Consider the following 15885-nt stretch of genomic DNA (forward strand, 5'->3'; position numbering starts at 1 on the left):
TTGCAATCCAAGGGACTCTCGAGAGTCTTCTCCCACCACAGTTCAAAAACATCAATTCTTTGGTGCTCAGCTTTCTTTATGGCCCAACTCTCACATCCATACATGACTACTGGCAAAAACCATAGCTCTGACTAGATGGTCCTTTGTTGGTAAAGAAATATCTCCGCTTTTTAATTCGCTGTCTACGTTGGTCAGTTTGTCTTCCAAGGAGCAAGTGTCTTTTAATTTCATGGCTGCAGTCACCATCTGCAGTGATTTTGGAGCCCAAGAAAATAAAGTATGTCACTGTTTCCATTGTTTCCTCATCTATTTGCCATGAAGTGACGGGGCTGGATGCTCTGATCTTAGTTTTTTGAACGCTGAGTTTCAAACGAGTTTCTTCACTCTTTCACTTTTATCAAGAGGTTCTTCAGTTCCTCTTTGCTTTCTGCCGTAAGGTTATTATCTGCAGATCTTTGCATCTGCACATCTGAGGTTATTGATATTTCTACCGGCAATCTTGATTCCAGCTTGTGCTTCATCCAGCCCAGTATTCTGCATGATGTACTCTGCATACAGCCTTGATGTACTCCCTTCCCAACTTGGAACCAGTCCATTGTTCCATGTCCTGTTGTAACTATTGCTTCTTGACCTGCATAGCAGTTTCTCAGCAGGCAGGTAAGGTGGTCAGTCTGGTATTACCATCTCTTGAAGAATTTTCCACAGTTTGCTGTGATCCATACAGTCAAAGGCTTTGGTGTAGTCAATAAAGCAGAAGTAGATGTTTTTCTGGAACTCTCTTGATTTTTCTATGATCCAACAGATTTTGGCAATTTGATCGCTGGTTCCTCTGCCTACCAGCTTAAATTATACATAATGACTCATCTCTGGGAACACTGCCTTCCAGGTAATTGGTATTAAGCTAAAATACCTTTGTTTAGCTAAAGTACCTTTGTTTTTGTAGAACTCGTACCAAATATATATTTCCCCCGATTTCAAGCTCCTTGACTAGAAACATCCTGACTAGGCCCACCCCTGAATGACTGCAGGAAAGGAGATATGTTAATTCATTGGAAGGACAGACGCTGAGAAGAACCAGGAGTAGGTGACTTTACCGCCTTTCCCTGCCTCTGGAGGCTTTTACTGCAAAAGAAGTCGGAAGTCTAACTCTGCCAACATGGTTCTTTAGGGGCCCAAGTATACCATTTTCTCTGTTTTCTGGCTTTTGGAATAAAGTTATCATTCCTTGCCCCATGCAGTTGTTACTGTCTCTCCATTACTGCCCTACCCTGTCGTGCAGGGCCAGCAGTAGGCGCTAGTTTGTTTTCTTATACGGGTTGTTACAAATGACACTTCGTTTGATTTTTTTAAATATTTATAAACAGGCACAAAACCAAAGTTGTGTACGCAATGGTACCTTGCATTGTTGAGTCCGCTTCTACGCAGCACTCTGCGATGGCAATTAAGAAAACAGTTTTCGAGCTTTGCACGCCAGTGTTCAAAATACATAGTTTCAACACTGCGCACACAGCCAATTACGCATTAGGCAGCAAAGACAAGCCATAAAGACAAGCAGTGAATTCATCACAAGGTTGTCTTTGCCAGGAAATAGTATGGCCGACCGCCCTTCCTTCCTTTACTCGGTCCCGCCTGGCAAAGACAACAAAAACCAAAGAAATCTTGGCAAAAAGCCTTCCTCCACCAATCAGAACAGCCGCAGCCTCATGTTTCTGGGGACGAGGAGACTCACTTCTCGTGAGAGCGCCAGCAAGCTTTCAAAGGCCAAGGGAGAAGGTCGATCGGACCCGGAAGTGTTCTGCAGCAACCATCTCCCCGCTGCTTAGCCGCCCACTACTCCGGCCCCCACAGAATCATCATGCTGTGATTCATGGGGTCGCAAAGAGTCGGAGACGACTGAGCGACTGAATTGAACCGAACTCCGGCCCCGAGCCCAGACCTGGGCGGAAGGTGCCTGGCCGCGAGTGCCCACTAACGGGTGTCTTCCGGACTTCTCTGGGAGTTGTAGTTTGCGTGTGTCCGACGGCGCGCTCGCGCAAGCGCAGAGGGGCCGAAGGAACTACACTTTCCAGGAGCCTTTGGGTCCGCGGGCGGAGCGGCGGCGGCAGTGGCGGGTGGTTTGTAAGTGCAGCTACCCCCGCTCCGGCTCTGGCTTGAGAGGCCTGAGGGGCCCCGGCCTCCGAGCGGGGCTTCTTGTGGGGAGGGACTTAAGGAGCTGGTTAGTTTGCCGTCCTGAATCCAAGCGGGCCGGCGGTGCGCGGAGGGACCTGCTCGGCCGGTGGGGGCGCGCCGTTCGTCGTGGAGGGGCCGTGCGGGGTGCCCTGTTCCGCGGTTATTCAAAGCTGTGGGTTTGAAAGATTTGCTGTGGGTCGGTGGGTTTCAATGACGTGTTCTTTGGGAGACCAGAAATTCACCTCCCTAAGCAACCAATTGGTTTTCAAGACCCGAGGGTGGGTTTGAATTGTTTGCATCTACGTTTTCTGCTTCGCGTTGCAGAGAATTTAACTCCTCCCCCGGTGCTTTAAAGAATGCTTGTGTGGCAGTTTTTGGAGGTCTTAAGGCTGTCTGTTTGTTTCAAACAGATTTTGATAATAGAAAATCCGAGTTCACATGCTGATAGTACTAGGCATTTTGCTGAGTATGCTCCCTTTACCAAGGCCTTAGTATCAATAATAAATAACAGGTTATGGTGGAAAAACAGGATTTCTATGCATCATGCTGACAGTAAATATACTTTCAGGATCATAGTAATGAAATTGAAATGAAGCGGTGGAGGTTTCCTTTATAGGTGGAGGAAAGATGTATTACCCAAAGCGGGGTCCACCTGCTCACTGATCAAAGCCAATAAAGACGCAAGTTTTGTGGAAAGAATATAGGACCTTCCCCACCACCCCCTCCATTAGGTGGATGGAGGCACCTACATGGAGAAACAGCACAGTCAGCTCTGACAGTCATCTTGAAATCCGTCATGACGGTCCTCTGATTGGGGTCATCTTGATGGTTTTAAGTACAGTTAATCTTCAGGTTCAGAGTCGGTTTGTTCACATTTTCTCAAGGCCAGGTCTCAGAATTGTAGCAGCTGTGTCATGGCTAGTGTCTGGTTGGTCATCATGTAGTTAACTTCTTCCACCTGGTGGGCGTTTTAGTCTCTCCAAGACAGCTTATCCGAATGGCTCGCAATATTGTCACTAACCCATGACAAGGAACTACAGGGCCTTTGATTTTGCTTAATGACTTAAGCTGTTACTGTTTTGTCCTGTTTGCTTGTCTTTGCTTCTGCTTTTCCTTACTTCTCTGATAAAATTATTCTTTGGCTGAAGTTTTTCCACAGAAAACTTGGCAGGCTGAGGATGCCGGGGCAGGGACCACAGGGCCCTGTTCTGTTTCAGATGCAGACGTCTGAGTGCTGCATCACAATGGTGATGTCCTTTGTCAGTGCATCTAGACAAGTCTCGGAGGGAAAATGCACTTGTCAGTCTGGGAGGAAAATTTTCTAGCTTTTTTTTTTTTAAATAAAATTTGAGTGTAGTTAATTTACAGTGTTGTGTTTCAAGTGAATAGAAAAGTGATTCAGTTATACATACATATTCTTTTTCAGGTTGTTTTCCTTTCTAGGTTATTACAAGATAGTGTAGTTCCCTGTGCTATACTGTAGATCCTTGTTTACCTGTTTTATATGTAGTCATGTGTATCTGTTAATCCTCAATTTAGTCCCTCATTCCTGTCGAACTCTGTGACCCCATGGACTGCAGCACACCAGGCCTCCCTGTCCATCACCAACTCCCAGAGTATACTCAAACTCATATCCATTGAGTCAGTGAGGCCATCTAACCATCTCATCCTCTGTTGGCCCCTTCTCCTCCCACCTTCAATCTTTCCCAGCATCAGGGTCCTTTCAAATGAGTCAGTTCTTCTCATCAGGTGGCCAAAGTATTGGAGTTTCAGCTTCAGCACTAGTCCTTCCGATGAATATTCAGGACTGACTTCCTTTAGGGTGGACTAGTTGGATCTCCTTGCTGTCCAGGGCACTCTCAAGAGTCTTCTCTAACACCACAGTTCAGAAACATCAGTTCTTTGGCACTCAGCTTTCTTTATAGTTCAACTCTCACATCTGTATGTGACTACTGGAAAAACTATAGCTTTGACTAGATGTACCTTTGTTGGCAAAGTAGTGTCTTTGCTTTTTAATATGCTGTCTAGGTTGGTCATAACTTTTCTTCCAAGGAGCAAGTGTCTTTCAATTTCATGGCTGCAGTCACCATCTGCAGTGATTTTGGAGCCCCCCCAAATAAAGTCTGTCACTGTTTCCACTGTTTCCCCATCTATTTGGCATGAAGTGATGGGACCAGATGCCATGATTTTAGTTTTCTGAATGTTGAGTTTTAAGCCAACTTTTTCACTCTCCTCTTTCACTTTCATCAACAGGCTCTTTCTGTTAATCCTGAACTTCTATTCTCCTCCTATCTGCTTTGGTAATCATAAGTGTTTTCTATGTCTGTCTGTTTCTGTTTTGTAAATAACTTCATTTGTATCATTTTAAAATATTCCACATATAAATGATATCATTTAATCTCTGGATCCATCTGTGTTGCTGCAAATGGCATTATTCCATTCTTTTTTATGACTAATATTCAATTGTATATATAGACCACATCTGTATCCATTCATCTGTCAATGGACATTTAAGTTGCTTCCATGTCTTGGCTGTTGTGAATGGTGCTGCTGTGAACATTGGGGTGCATGTATCTTTTCGAATTAGAGTTTTCTCTGAATATATGCCCAGGAGTGGGATTGCTCCATCATATGGTAACACTGTTGTTAGTTTATTTAAGGAACCTCCATTCTATTCTCCACAGTTGCTGCAGCAATTTACATTCCCACCAACAGTGTAGGACGATTCACTCGGTAGGTTATGAACACAAAAACAAAATACCAGTAATAATGAGAGGAATGCCAAAATAGCGATGTCAGAGACCTCTGGGGATACAGATGAGAGACTGCCTCGTGGGTGAGAAGGGAGTTATAGGAAGATGAGGAAGGGACAACAGGAGACGGTGCCAGATAAAGCCTTGGGGTGGTGGTGACTTGTTCTGGAACTAGGAGGAACACTGCTTCCCTGGTTGGGCAAAGAAGCAGTATTGGACATCAGTCAGAAGCATTGAAAATGGTTCAAGTGGGTAGTAGTGGATATAGACAGTGACTTGTTTTCTTTTGGTAATCAAATAACTTAGACGAGCTTTAACTCCCTTAGGTTTTTTGTTGTTGTGTTGTGCTCATTCGTGTCTGACTCTGTGGCTCCATGGACTCTGGCTTCTCTGTCCATGGAATTTCCCAGGCAAATAATGGAGTGGGTTACCATTTCCTCCTCCAGGGGATTTTCCGGGGATCGAACCCAACTCTCATGCAAAGGCACTTTCTTTGCCACTGCGCCACCAGGGAATCCTGCTCCCTTAGTTTTAGGTCTTTTGATTGATCATCACTTGTGTAAATTGATCCATAACTGATTGAATCAGAGGGAACTTTGATTTTTGATCCCCTCAGTGTGGATTTTTTAAGGACATTAAAAAAAATATGTAACTAATTCCTTGATTGCTTTGCTAAAGTCTTTTATATAAGAAATACTCCGTAGATTTTTGTGCTAGGTTGAGATTTGGGTAGAATAGCTTGTTTTCTGTCTTCTCTCTGCAGGTGTTGGAAATTAATAACTATTCTTTTACATTATTTAAATACAGTACTGCCATTGGACCAAAATGTTTCTGATGTCAACCTCTTCAGAGATAAACAGTGGGCAGAACTTCTTAACCCAGTGGATGGCGAATCCTTCTCGGGCTGGGGTCATATTAAATCGTGGATTTCCTATTTTAGAAGCAGAGGAAGAGAAGCCAGCAAATGTGAACTTTTCTACCAGCTTTCCTATTAAAGCTACAAAATTTTCAAATAGTTTAAGCTTTATAAGGGAAGAAGATTCACTTCATGAAGAACAGAAATTGGAGCCTAACAGCCCGTACAAGTTACAGTCAGATAAATCTGAACCACAGAGAGTCTTTCCTTTAACTAAAGAGGGGCCACAGCTAGTGGCACATCAGGATGTTCCTGGACAATGGGAAGATAGCAAAAATGAGTTTATCACAGATCTTTTGAGTGAATTCAAAGAAGTGCCTTATAAAGACCCACTTGTTAAAAAGCTTGAACAGGTAAAACCAGGTTTGATCTGATATGTATGTGTATGATTGCACAGTTATTGCAGGTTTCTGTTTACAAATGAAAAGTCATCTGTTCCAGGTCTTTGTTTATCTTTTACTCATAATATCATACTTTGTTTGAGGTGAAACATTAAAACATGATTGATATGTAAGATACAAGTATAGCACTTAACAATATCTTCCTACCTCATTTTGTAAAAACTAATTTAGAAATGACTGATCAAATATTAGTTGATTATAAATGGACTGATACTGATCCTACTTTAAGAATCAAAGGATTCATGTGATTTTTTTTTTTCTCTTTCTTAGTTGAGAGTTTAGAATTTTGGTGGCAGATTAAGTTACTTTGGGATCCCTCTTTGGAACTCTTTATTAGAGAAGATATGAGAAAGGAGCTGGGAGGGATTAAGATTAATGTTAAGGAGCAGAGGTCCTTAAAGAAATAGTAATTTTAATCAATTTTATATCTAAAAAGCTGAAAGAAGAGCAACAGAAGAAGCAGGAGCAGCTGAAGAGGCGACAGCTCGAGCAGTTGCAGAGGCTCATGGGTGAGCAGGAGGAGCTACTCTCCTTGGTGTCTGGGCAGCAGACACTTCCAGGTATTATTTACTGTGAAGCCTTTGGTCAGTACAGTGGTAGGCAGTTATACACATTTCCTGTCTTAAGTTGACAGATTATTTCTACCACTTCTCTTGTCATGTTGCCAACTCCAATTTCAAGCCAGACAGACAACCGTGGAACGGTAGTGGTGTAATATAATACAGATGAGGGATCTGTGCCATTCTGGAACATATGTGCCCTACTTAAAGGCATTGACATTTATTTATAAAAAAAAATTTTTAAAAGACCCAACAGAATAAAGGGAGAAGGCAATGGCAGCCCACTCCAGTACTCTTGCCTGGAAAATCCCATGGACAGAGGAGCCTGGTAGGCTGCAATCCATGGGGTCGCTGAGGGTCGGACATGACTGAGTGACTTCACTTTCACTTTTAACTTTCATGCATTGGAGAAGGAAATGGCAACCCACTCCAGTGTTCTTGCCTAGAGAATCCCAGGGACAGGGGAGCCTGGTGGGCTGCCATCTATGGGGTCGCACAGAGTCAGACACGACTGAAGTGACTTAGTAGTAGTAGTAACAGAATAAAAGATGCAGAGCTGAATTTGACCTGGGCTACTGAGGTACAACCCCTGCCTGATGAATGAAAAACTGAGCATGGTCATAAGTGTGTATGTGTAGAAGCCATTCTGCTCCACTAAGAGCCATACCAGAAATACTTTCTAGGATAGTACAGGACAGCTTTTCTGTTGAATGCTAGATCAGTTAATAGAAACCATGATGTACTAATGGGGACGAGCAAGCAGTTGGAAGTTGATCTGGAGCAGTAGTTTTGAGAGTTCTTTGACCAGATTGCATAGTAACAGAAACATTTAAAATCATGACTCATAATTTCAGAGAAATTTCATGAATCAGTTCTTATTCACATGCCTGGCAGGTAGCAAGGACATTTCAAAATGGATTGTGTCCCTCCCATGGTTTGAAAAACAGTGGTCAGGGGCAGTGTGCTTGCTTCTTGGTGCTGCCTTTTAAGAGACACACTTTGCTGATTGAGTGGAGCACCTGTTCTGTTGAGAGGCTGTCCTGGACGCAGAGAATACAAAGAAGAAAGATCTTGGTAGGTGTGCATGCAGATGTGGCTGGATGGTACCTTGGGCGTGGTGGTAGCACTGGTGACAAGGAAGGCAGCAAGTGAAGAATGGCTCAGGGAATTTGGATGTTTATCTTAGACGATATAGAGAATATGATGTGTATGTGGAAATAACTGAGTGGTTCAGGGTTCCTTTATGGAGGACAGAAAAATAATAATCACGATCACTTCCATAATAGCCTGTGATAGTTTCCTGGGTAGAAATAGCATATGGTAGAGCAATAGGGAAGCAGATTTTAAAGTTACTAATGTGAGAACTACCTCCATGGAGTTATGTAACAGTTGTTTTAGGACAGTTCTCAACATTTTTTGGTTTCAGAACCTCATAACACTCTTAAATTATTGGGGACTCCAAAGAGTTTGTATTATTATATGGGCTATAGCTATTGATATTTACTGTGTTAGAGATTAAAACTAAGAAATTTAAAAGCTAATTTCTTTAAAATAATCATGTGCTATAAATAACACTTCTTAACAAAAAAATTTTTCTAAAAAATAATTGAGAGGAATGGCATTGTTCATTGTTTTTGAAAATCTCTAACTTTTGGCTTATAGAACTCAGCTGATTCTCATATCTACTTTCACCTCCCATCTCTTCATTTATGTTGTTTTGGTTGATGTATGTGAAAAAAAAAATCCAGCCTCACAAGGACATGTGATTGGAAAAAGGAGAAAGCTTTTTCAAATAACGTGGTTATTTCTTTGATATTCCACCAAACTTAACAAGTGGTCATTTCTTAGCTGTTATGCACAGTATGGAATCAATCATATTAATGAACTTTCTGTGCTGTTACATTAAAGTACATTAAAGTATCTTGACATTTTGAATGGACTTTTCATCATCCATGCTTTGGTAAAATCATGCATTGGTTATTTGGAAAATAATAGTTCTCTGAGTGAGGTTCTAAAAATATTGCTATATTTCATTATAAAGTATGAAAATTTATATGTATTAATGCTACCACAGATCTTATCATAAAAGTCTTGAAATATAAAGCTTTCAAGCTCATGGTGATGGACATATTTTCCAACATTCTGATTTTTACTTGAAAGTTCATACTTTATCATTGGCAACAAATACTGTCAGTTTCCTTGAAATGTCTGGCTCAGTTGTCTCATTTTTGAGAAAATGTTCTGCCAAGTACTGTGGTTTAAATCACCGTAGTTCGTCATTCTTTCAAATAGAAATAATCCCTGAAAGATCGATTAGGTGAGCTTATGGCTGAAAAAATTTCACAGCCCATGGCTTAGTTTACAGCAGAAGTGATTTATGCATACTTCCCATCTTGTCCTATAAAATATTCAGAAGACATGAACTCAAGAGTTAAAATTTAACTAAAAAATTAATAATTTTTCTGCTTGCTTTGTCTGGAACATTCTTCAGTAAAGCTGTTGTTAGTTTTCAAGTTGAGAGTGTGGTGGTGAGCACTCTGTTCTGGGTACTGGGTACTGCTGTTCTGCTTTTGAGTGAGGTCGCCAGGAAGCTCGCTGATAGTGCATGTGATCAGAGTACACGTCAGCACAGTGAAAAGGCAGATACTGTTTCAGTAGTTCTGAAGATAGCTTGGACGTTGGTGGATGCCCTGACAGAGTCTTGGAGACTGGGAGTGTACAGATCACACTTTGAGGACTGCTACTTTGGGATTTTGCTCTTCTGTCAGAGATGTCTTTAGGCTGAAGTGGGATGACCATTAGTGAAAAATACTTAGATGGGAGAATATTGTTATTAAAGACGACAGGTTGAATCTGATACTCAGTGAGGACCTACCTGACTTCAGTTTTATTTGTGGGCTAGGGGAGAAGCAGAGGGTATAAGACATAGGTGGCATGCCTCTTTTATGAAGTACTTCCCACTATGTCTTATTTTTTTGGCCATGACACATCGCTGGTGGGTCTTAAGTTCCTGGACCAGAAATTGGACCTGCACTTCCTGCAGTGGAAACACAGAGTCATAACCACTGAACTGTCAGGAAAGCCCTCTGCATTGTGTCTTTAATTCTAAGTTTAATGGAAATAATCTGGGAAAACAGGAGTAGTAAATTTCAAGGGGCTGGTACAGCAGGCAGGATAGCTAGTATTGACATTTATTCTCTAAGAATTCTGTCTTCGAGATACACAGAAAGGAAATCTTCTGTCTATTGTGTGATTTCAAAAGCAGACACTTAAGAAACAGAACAGGCAGAAAGTATTACAGGAAATTTAGGGACTACAGAAGAGTACAAAACAAAATCACCCATCATTCCACCACCGGAGGTCACCAGCATCTTAATGGGAACATAAAGAAAAAATGTTTTCAAGTGTTGTAATGCAGAGCAGTTATTGATTGTGAAGGAACAATTCAGATTATTTGCAACTGTGTACTGGTGCTGTGCATTTAACTGTTTGTCACAGGGCTTAGAGTTGACAGCTTCAGGCAGTGCTCACGGATGGAGGGTGAACAATGCCTTCCACAGTTAGGCAGGCTGCAGCTCTGGCGTGTGAACACTGCACGTGAGTTGTGGTGTAAATGCACTTTCAATCAAAAGCATGCAAAAGTCACTTTGGACTCTTAAAATTTCATGACTTTGTTAAACGTTTCCTAATAATGAGGGAAAAAAGTACTTTTCTCACTTTGGAGGAAACATAGGTGCCATTAAAAGGTAGAACAGAAAATGTTATAGAAAGTCATCAGTTTTGTTGATTTTCTTAATTGTAAGGTTTAACTCCACTGCCTGATGACCAGAGCCAGAAAAAGTACAGACCTCTGGGAAATTCAACCACTGTAGAGAAAACCATGCCCTTCTTGCCATCATATATCTACCAGAATCAAAGCCAAGAAAAAAAACACCCTTCTAACATTTTATCCAGTGAACAAAACGACTTCTGTAGAACTACTCATCAGGATTTTGTTTTAACTTCAAGAAGTGGTGCTTCTCCCAGTGTGTTTTATGAGGCACAGTGTCAGGAAGCACTTGTGAAAAAAAATGATTTGAAGGAAGAAAACGATAACTATTCTAAAGGTGAGTTACTTATCTTTTTCTCTTCTATAGTTAATGGACACTGTCACCTAGTTGTTCTAAGACCAAGAAAGTCCTGCGTATTTTTCTCCTATTTGTGTCCTTTTTTGTCCTCCTAAATATTTGTGTATTTATTTATTTGGCTGCACTGGGTCTTAGTTGCAGCATGCAAACACTTAGTTGTAGCATGTGGGATCTAATTCCATAATCAGGTTTGAACCCGGACCTCCTGCATTGTGAGTGCGGAGTCTTAGCCACCGGACTACCAGGGAAGTCCATGCTACGTCTTTAAATGAGAGATCCTAACTTCTGTACAGCCACTGAGCCTGGTTTGGACACAGAATTTGTGACTTTCCAGGAGCAAGTTGCAGGATGACTCTTGCTGACTTCAGACCTTGTCGTGGTAGCATCCGGTCTATAGAAAAGGAGGAAGCAATTTCTGCGGGGATCATTTTTCTCGAGAGCTTAGGAAAAGTTTGAAATCTATTTAAAAAGTGTGTGTCGGTGGTAGGGAATAGGATAGAAGATGTGACAGGTGAACAATAGATTAGTGATGGGACTTACTACTTGTAAGAGAAATCCCTCCAACCCTGACACCCTTACTGTATCTCTGTGTTCCCAGCACCCAGCACGTTTCTGCCAGAGCGCTGGCTCTTAGTGTCTGCTCGTTCCAACCTCATCGAGTGCTCAAGGCATTTCTAGTGTAAAGTCCTGTTTCTGTGCTCACTCCCTGGCCTTTTTTTTCTTTCTATATTTGGTAATCATAGAGTGAGTATTGTGTAATAAATTATGTTCTTTTCCCACTCAATGTGGAAAGTGCTCATGGCACTTTCTGTAGCCCTCATAACCGTAATTTTAATGTTATCATTATGCAGATCATCAAATAATGTCTTTATTTCATGTTCTTTATAGTAGGACTGAATCATTTCCAGTATTTTTAATTTTAATTTGCTTTTCAACTTTAATGATTTTTATGTATATGTTCTTTAGAGTCATATATAGAAAAACACAAATGATATGACAAAAAGTCTTTACTCAATAGTTAGTACTGGGCACCTTTTGTGGATAATATCTTATTCCTAGTTTAGAGTAATTTTTTGGTATAAAAAGGTCAAATGTCTTTCCCTTATTTTTTATACAGTACATTCCCTTAATCTTTTCATCTTTATTTGGTGGCACTGTGCAGCATGTGAAACATCCCTAACCAGGGATCAAACCCTTGCTCCTTGCAGTGGAAGCTTGGAGTCTTAACCACTGGACTACCTGGGAAGTCCCATTGACCTTTTATTTTTGGCAAATTTCAAACATCCAGAAAAGTTGAAAGACTGCTACAGTGATTACTGTGTACCCACTACGTAGATGCAGCAATTGATATTTTTCCATATTTATTTTGTCTATCTATATTTGTATGTTATATATATCTGTATCTATACTTAAATTTATCTGTTTATATCTGTACATATTGATAGTTTGCTCAGTTGTTTCATCTCAAATTATATGGAGACATTATTTTATATAATTTCAAATATTCGGAAAAAATTAGGACATTCTTCTATATAACCACAATACTATTAATATTTTTGTATCCAGGGACCTTAACTATGGAAATACAATTTAGAATGCTCCCTGTGATCCCAAAATTGCCTCTTTAAAGTGTTTTTTAAAAGTAGGATCCGGTCAAGTTATTGTATTACATTCAGTTGCTACAATTCTTTGAGTCTTTTATAATTTAGAAAATTTCTCCCCCTTAACATTAACTTTTTGAAGGATGTTGTGTTTTAATTACGGTTTTTCAGTTTTCTTTATCATATTAAAGAAGTCATTGAGTGTTTTAAAATCTTTGGTATACATTGTTTACCTAAATTTTTTTTTAAGCATAGTAACTTGTAAAATTCTCACATTTTAAATCTTTAATCTGCTTTTCTTACTTAACTAAATTGCTCCTAATTTTTGTTCTAGGAGAAGGTATTTTACCATGTTTGGAGAAAATGACGGAACAGATTCAGGAAGGGAACGATACGAACTTAAAAAAAATTGGTGATTCCTCAGAAGTGGTTAATATTGAAGAAAGGTATCATTCGCGTTGAAAGGAATTTAATATGAGTCATTATTATTGGTACTTTCTTTGTTTGAAAGATCCATAGTTTTCTTGCTTTTGCTTGGACGTGCTTTTAAGTATAGGATTGAAGATCCAGCTTATTCCATATTGTCAGCAACAGTAAGAGGTTGGGAAGATAATCAGTTAAAGTAGCCTTGACATTGTATTGGAAGAATCTAGCAGTTTTTTCCAGAGAAGGCAATGGCATCCCACTCCAGTACTCTTGCCTGGAAAATCCCATGGATGGAGGAGCCTGGTGGGCTGCAGTCCATGGGGTCGCTAAGAGTGAGGCACGACTGAAGCGACTTAGCAGCAGCAGCAGTTTTTTCATCTAAGGGAAATATCTGGATAAAACTAATATTCTCTCAAATAGGTAAATCCTGTTTTGGAGAAGAGAAAGATCATATATTGGAGTTTCACATATGGTATCACTTATAAATAATAATTGAGTGTGGTTATAGAATTTTAAATTTATTTTTATATCTAAGATAAAATATCAATAGTGAGGTTGTTTATTATTTTCTTAAATATTTTAGTATATATTATGGAATGCTAAATGACTTGTTCATATTATTAAGGATCTTAAAGAATATTTATTTAATGAACTATTCTTGGAAACATCTTAGTTATATAATGAATATGCTACTTTAAAAGTTAATCTGAGGTCAGTAGGTAGACTTCAGAGGGGCTTTTTCAAATCACATATAGAGACATGTATTTCTGTATTTGGGAGATGGAATGGAATTGTAGATTTTAATAGATTCTCAAATGGAATTTGTGATGTTGGAAAAGGTTAGTTCTCAGAGGTGTGTATCAGCCACACTAAGTGTAAAGTATTCACCACATCATGGTTTGCATGTTACATAACTTTATTTTTATGATTAGGCCTATTAAAGCTGCTATTAGAGAAAGGAAACAAACTTTTGAAGACTACTTAGAGGAACAGATTCGATTGGAAGAACTAGAACTGCAACAAAAACAGCTAAAGGTTAGCATTTCTACTATTTTGATCCAGTTATCTAAGGCTTTAGAGATTTGTTTATAATTTGCTTAAAAAATAGCTTTGAGATTACTTGGATATCCAGAATTAATTCAAATATTTTTTTATTTTAGGAAGCAGAAGGATCTTTGCTTACCAAAGCAAAACCAAAACAACCATTCTTAAAACGAGGAGAAGGTTTAGCCAGATTTACTAATGCTAAATCTAAGTTTCAGAAGGGGAGAGAAAGTAACCTAGTCACTACTCAGAGCATTTCAGAGGACCAGCCTGTGTTTAAATCAGATAAACAACAATTCCAGCGGAAAACTGCTCTTATAAATAAAGAAATCTGTACAGAGAACCTTCCTGTTAAAAAGAACAGTAAAGTCAGAACCAAGTGTCGTTCTCTCACACTCAGTCAGAAGCCAAAAGTGCTTAAGAGTAGTAGTAGGAAAAGTCTCTCTCCATCAGGATTGAAAATGCCAGCAGAGAAGAAATGTGATGGGCAATTTAGAGAGCAGATCAGTTTAGGAAAAAAAGTGGAATCTAATAATAAAGAAAATGTACCTGAGTGTACAAAACCTTGTGGTGTTGGTTGCACAATCTGGAATAAGGCACACAATAAAGACAGACTTCCCATTTCCACAGGATTCATCAGCTGTATGGCTTCTCAGAACCCAGCAAGTGAAACTTTGAAAGGGTCAGAATCTTCTCTTGATGATTCTCTTCAGAAAAAGTTAGAGAATTGGGAACGAGAAAAGGAAAAGGAAAATTTGGAATTAGATGAATTTTTGTTTTTAGAAAAAGCTGCTGATGAAATATCATTCTCTAGTAACTCCTCATTTGTACTGAAGATCTTAGAGAGGGACCAGCAGAACTGCAGAGGTCGCCGGCTGTCTTCTACCCCTGTCAAAGGTGTGCGGGAAGAGAAGACAGCAACACCAAGTTCTGTTAGTCTGTATAACCAAAATGAGGATCCGGACCGTGCCCAGTGTGGAAGCAAGGCTGAGTGCGAGGTTGCTCCCAGACAGCTTGATTCAGTGTTCTCACCCGGAGGATTGTGGGCGCCGTCCTGTGAAGTCAGGAGGAGAGTGTACCAAACGAATCCTCCTGAAAGGCAGACCAGGTGGAGTGCAGGTGATGGTGAAGGTGTTACAGACAGTGATCATAGCACCGATTTGGAGGAACAGCTTGACGTCACTATAAAGCCATCATCTGAGGGTAAGGAAAGGAGTTCCAGCAGCAGAGAAGATAGTCCGCAAGTCTGTGATGGTAAGGGACCTTTTCGGGACACCACGACTCAAGAGGAAGAGAAAAGGAGAGATGTTGATTTAGATTTGTCTGATAAGGATTATAGCAGTGATGATTCTCTCATTATAGAAAGCTTGAAAAATAAAGTTTCTGATTCCTCCGGAAGACACTCATCTATAAGTGTGAATAAAATTGACTTTGATGATGAAAGAACTTGGACTGACCTTGAAGATAACTCATTTAAACATGACGGTGTTCTTGGGAATGAAGCCATTTATGGAACTCCCCAGACAACCTGCCCTAGCAAGAGTGAAATGTGTGTACTGGACAAAACGATAAAAAGGAAGGTTGTGCCAGTCAAGAAGGGAGAAGACTTGGGCAAATCCAGCAGGGGCCCAAGCCCTCCTCCTACCTCAGATCTGATGATGGAATTCTTTCCTTCTCTGAAATCGAAGTCAAAGTCACACTCAAAGTCACACTCATGCTTGGGAAAGGATCCCAAGTTAAACACAAGTCAAGACCACCCACCTGGTATGTCAGAGTATTGTAATGAAATGTTGTAAGTTTAAATTTATTTTATCAGTATGTTGTCAGAATGTTTCTTAAAATCTTAATCTTTCTAGATGCTCAGTAGATACCTAGTAGGTGTTTGTTA

General features: G+C 40.1%; 1 protein-coding gene across 8 annotated transcripts in view; it reads left to right on the top strand.

Moving 5' to 3' along the window:
* The first annotated feature begins 1558 nt into the window (after positions 1-1558).
* CPAP (centrosome assembly and centriole elongation protein) overlaps positions 1559-15885 on the top strand; it is a 37870-nt gene continuing 23543 nt past the window's right edge. The window contains exons 1-8 of one of the 8 annotated variants that reach the window (XM_069601725.1): positions 2090-2447; positions 4854-4902; positions 5730-6191; positions 6676-6799; positions 10603-10905; positions 12862-12973; positions 13886-13988; positions 14114-15761. In XM_069601725.1, the coding sequence (XP_069457826.1) occupies positions 2380-2447; positions 4854-4902; positions 5730-6191; positions 6676-6799; positions 10603-10905; positions 12862-12973; positions 13886-13988; positions 14114-15761 (2869 nt within the window). In that variant the 5' untranslated portion in view covers positions 2090-2379. Of the gene's footprint in view, positions 2448-4675; positions 4903-5729; positions 6192-6675; positions 6800-7061; positions 7874-10602; positions 10906-12861; positions 12974-13885; positions 13989-14113; positions 15762-15885 lie in introns of those variants that run through there. The other 7 variants (XM_069601726.1, XM_069601728.1, XM_069601727.1 and 4 more) reach the window with 7 other exon arrangements.

Source organism: Ovis canadensis, chromosome 10 (assembly GCF_042477335.2).
Source record: "Ovis canadensis isolate MfBH-ARS-UI-01 breed Bighorn chromosome 10, ARS-UI_OviCan_v2, whole genome shotgun sequence".
Classification (NCBI taxonomy): Eukaryota; Metazoa; Chordata; class Mammalia; order Artiodactyla; family Bovidae; genus Ovis; species Ovis canadensis.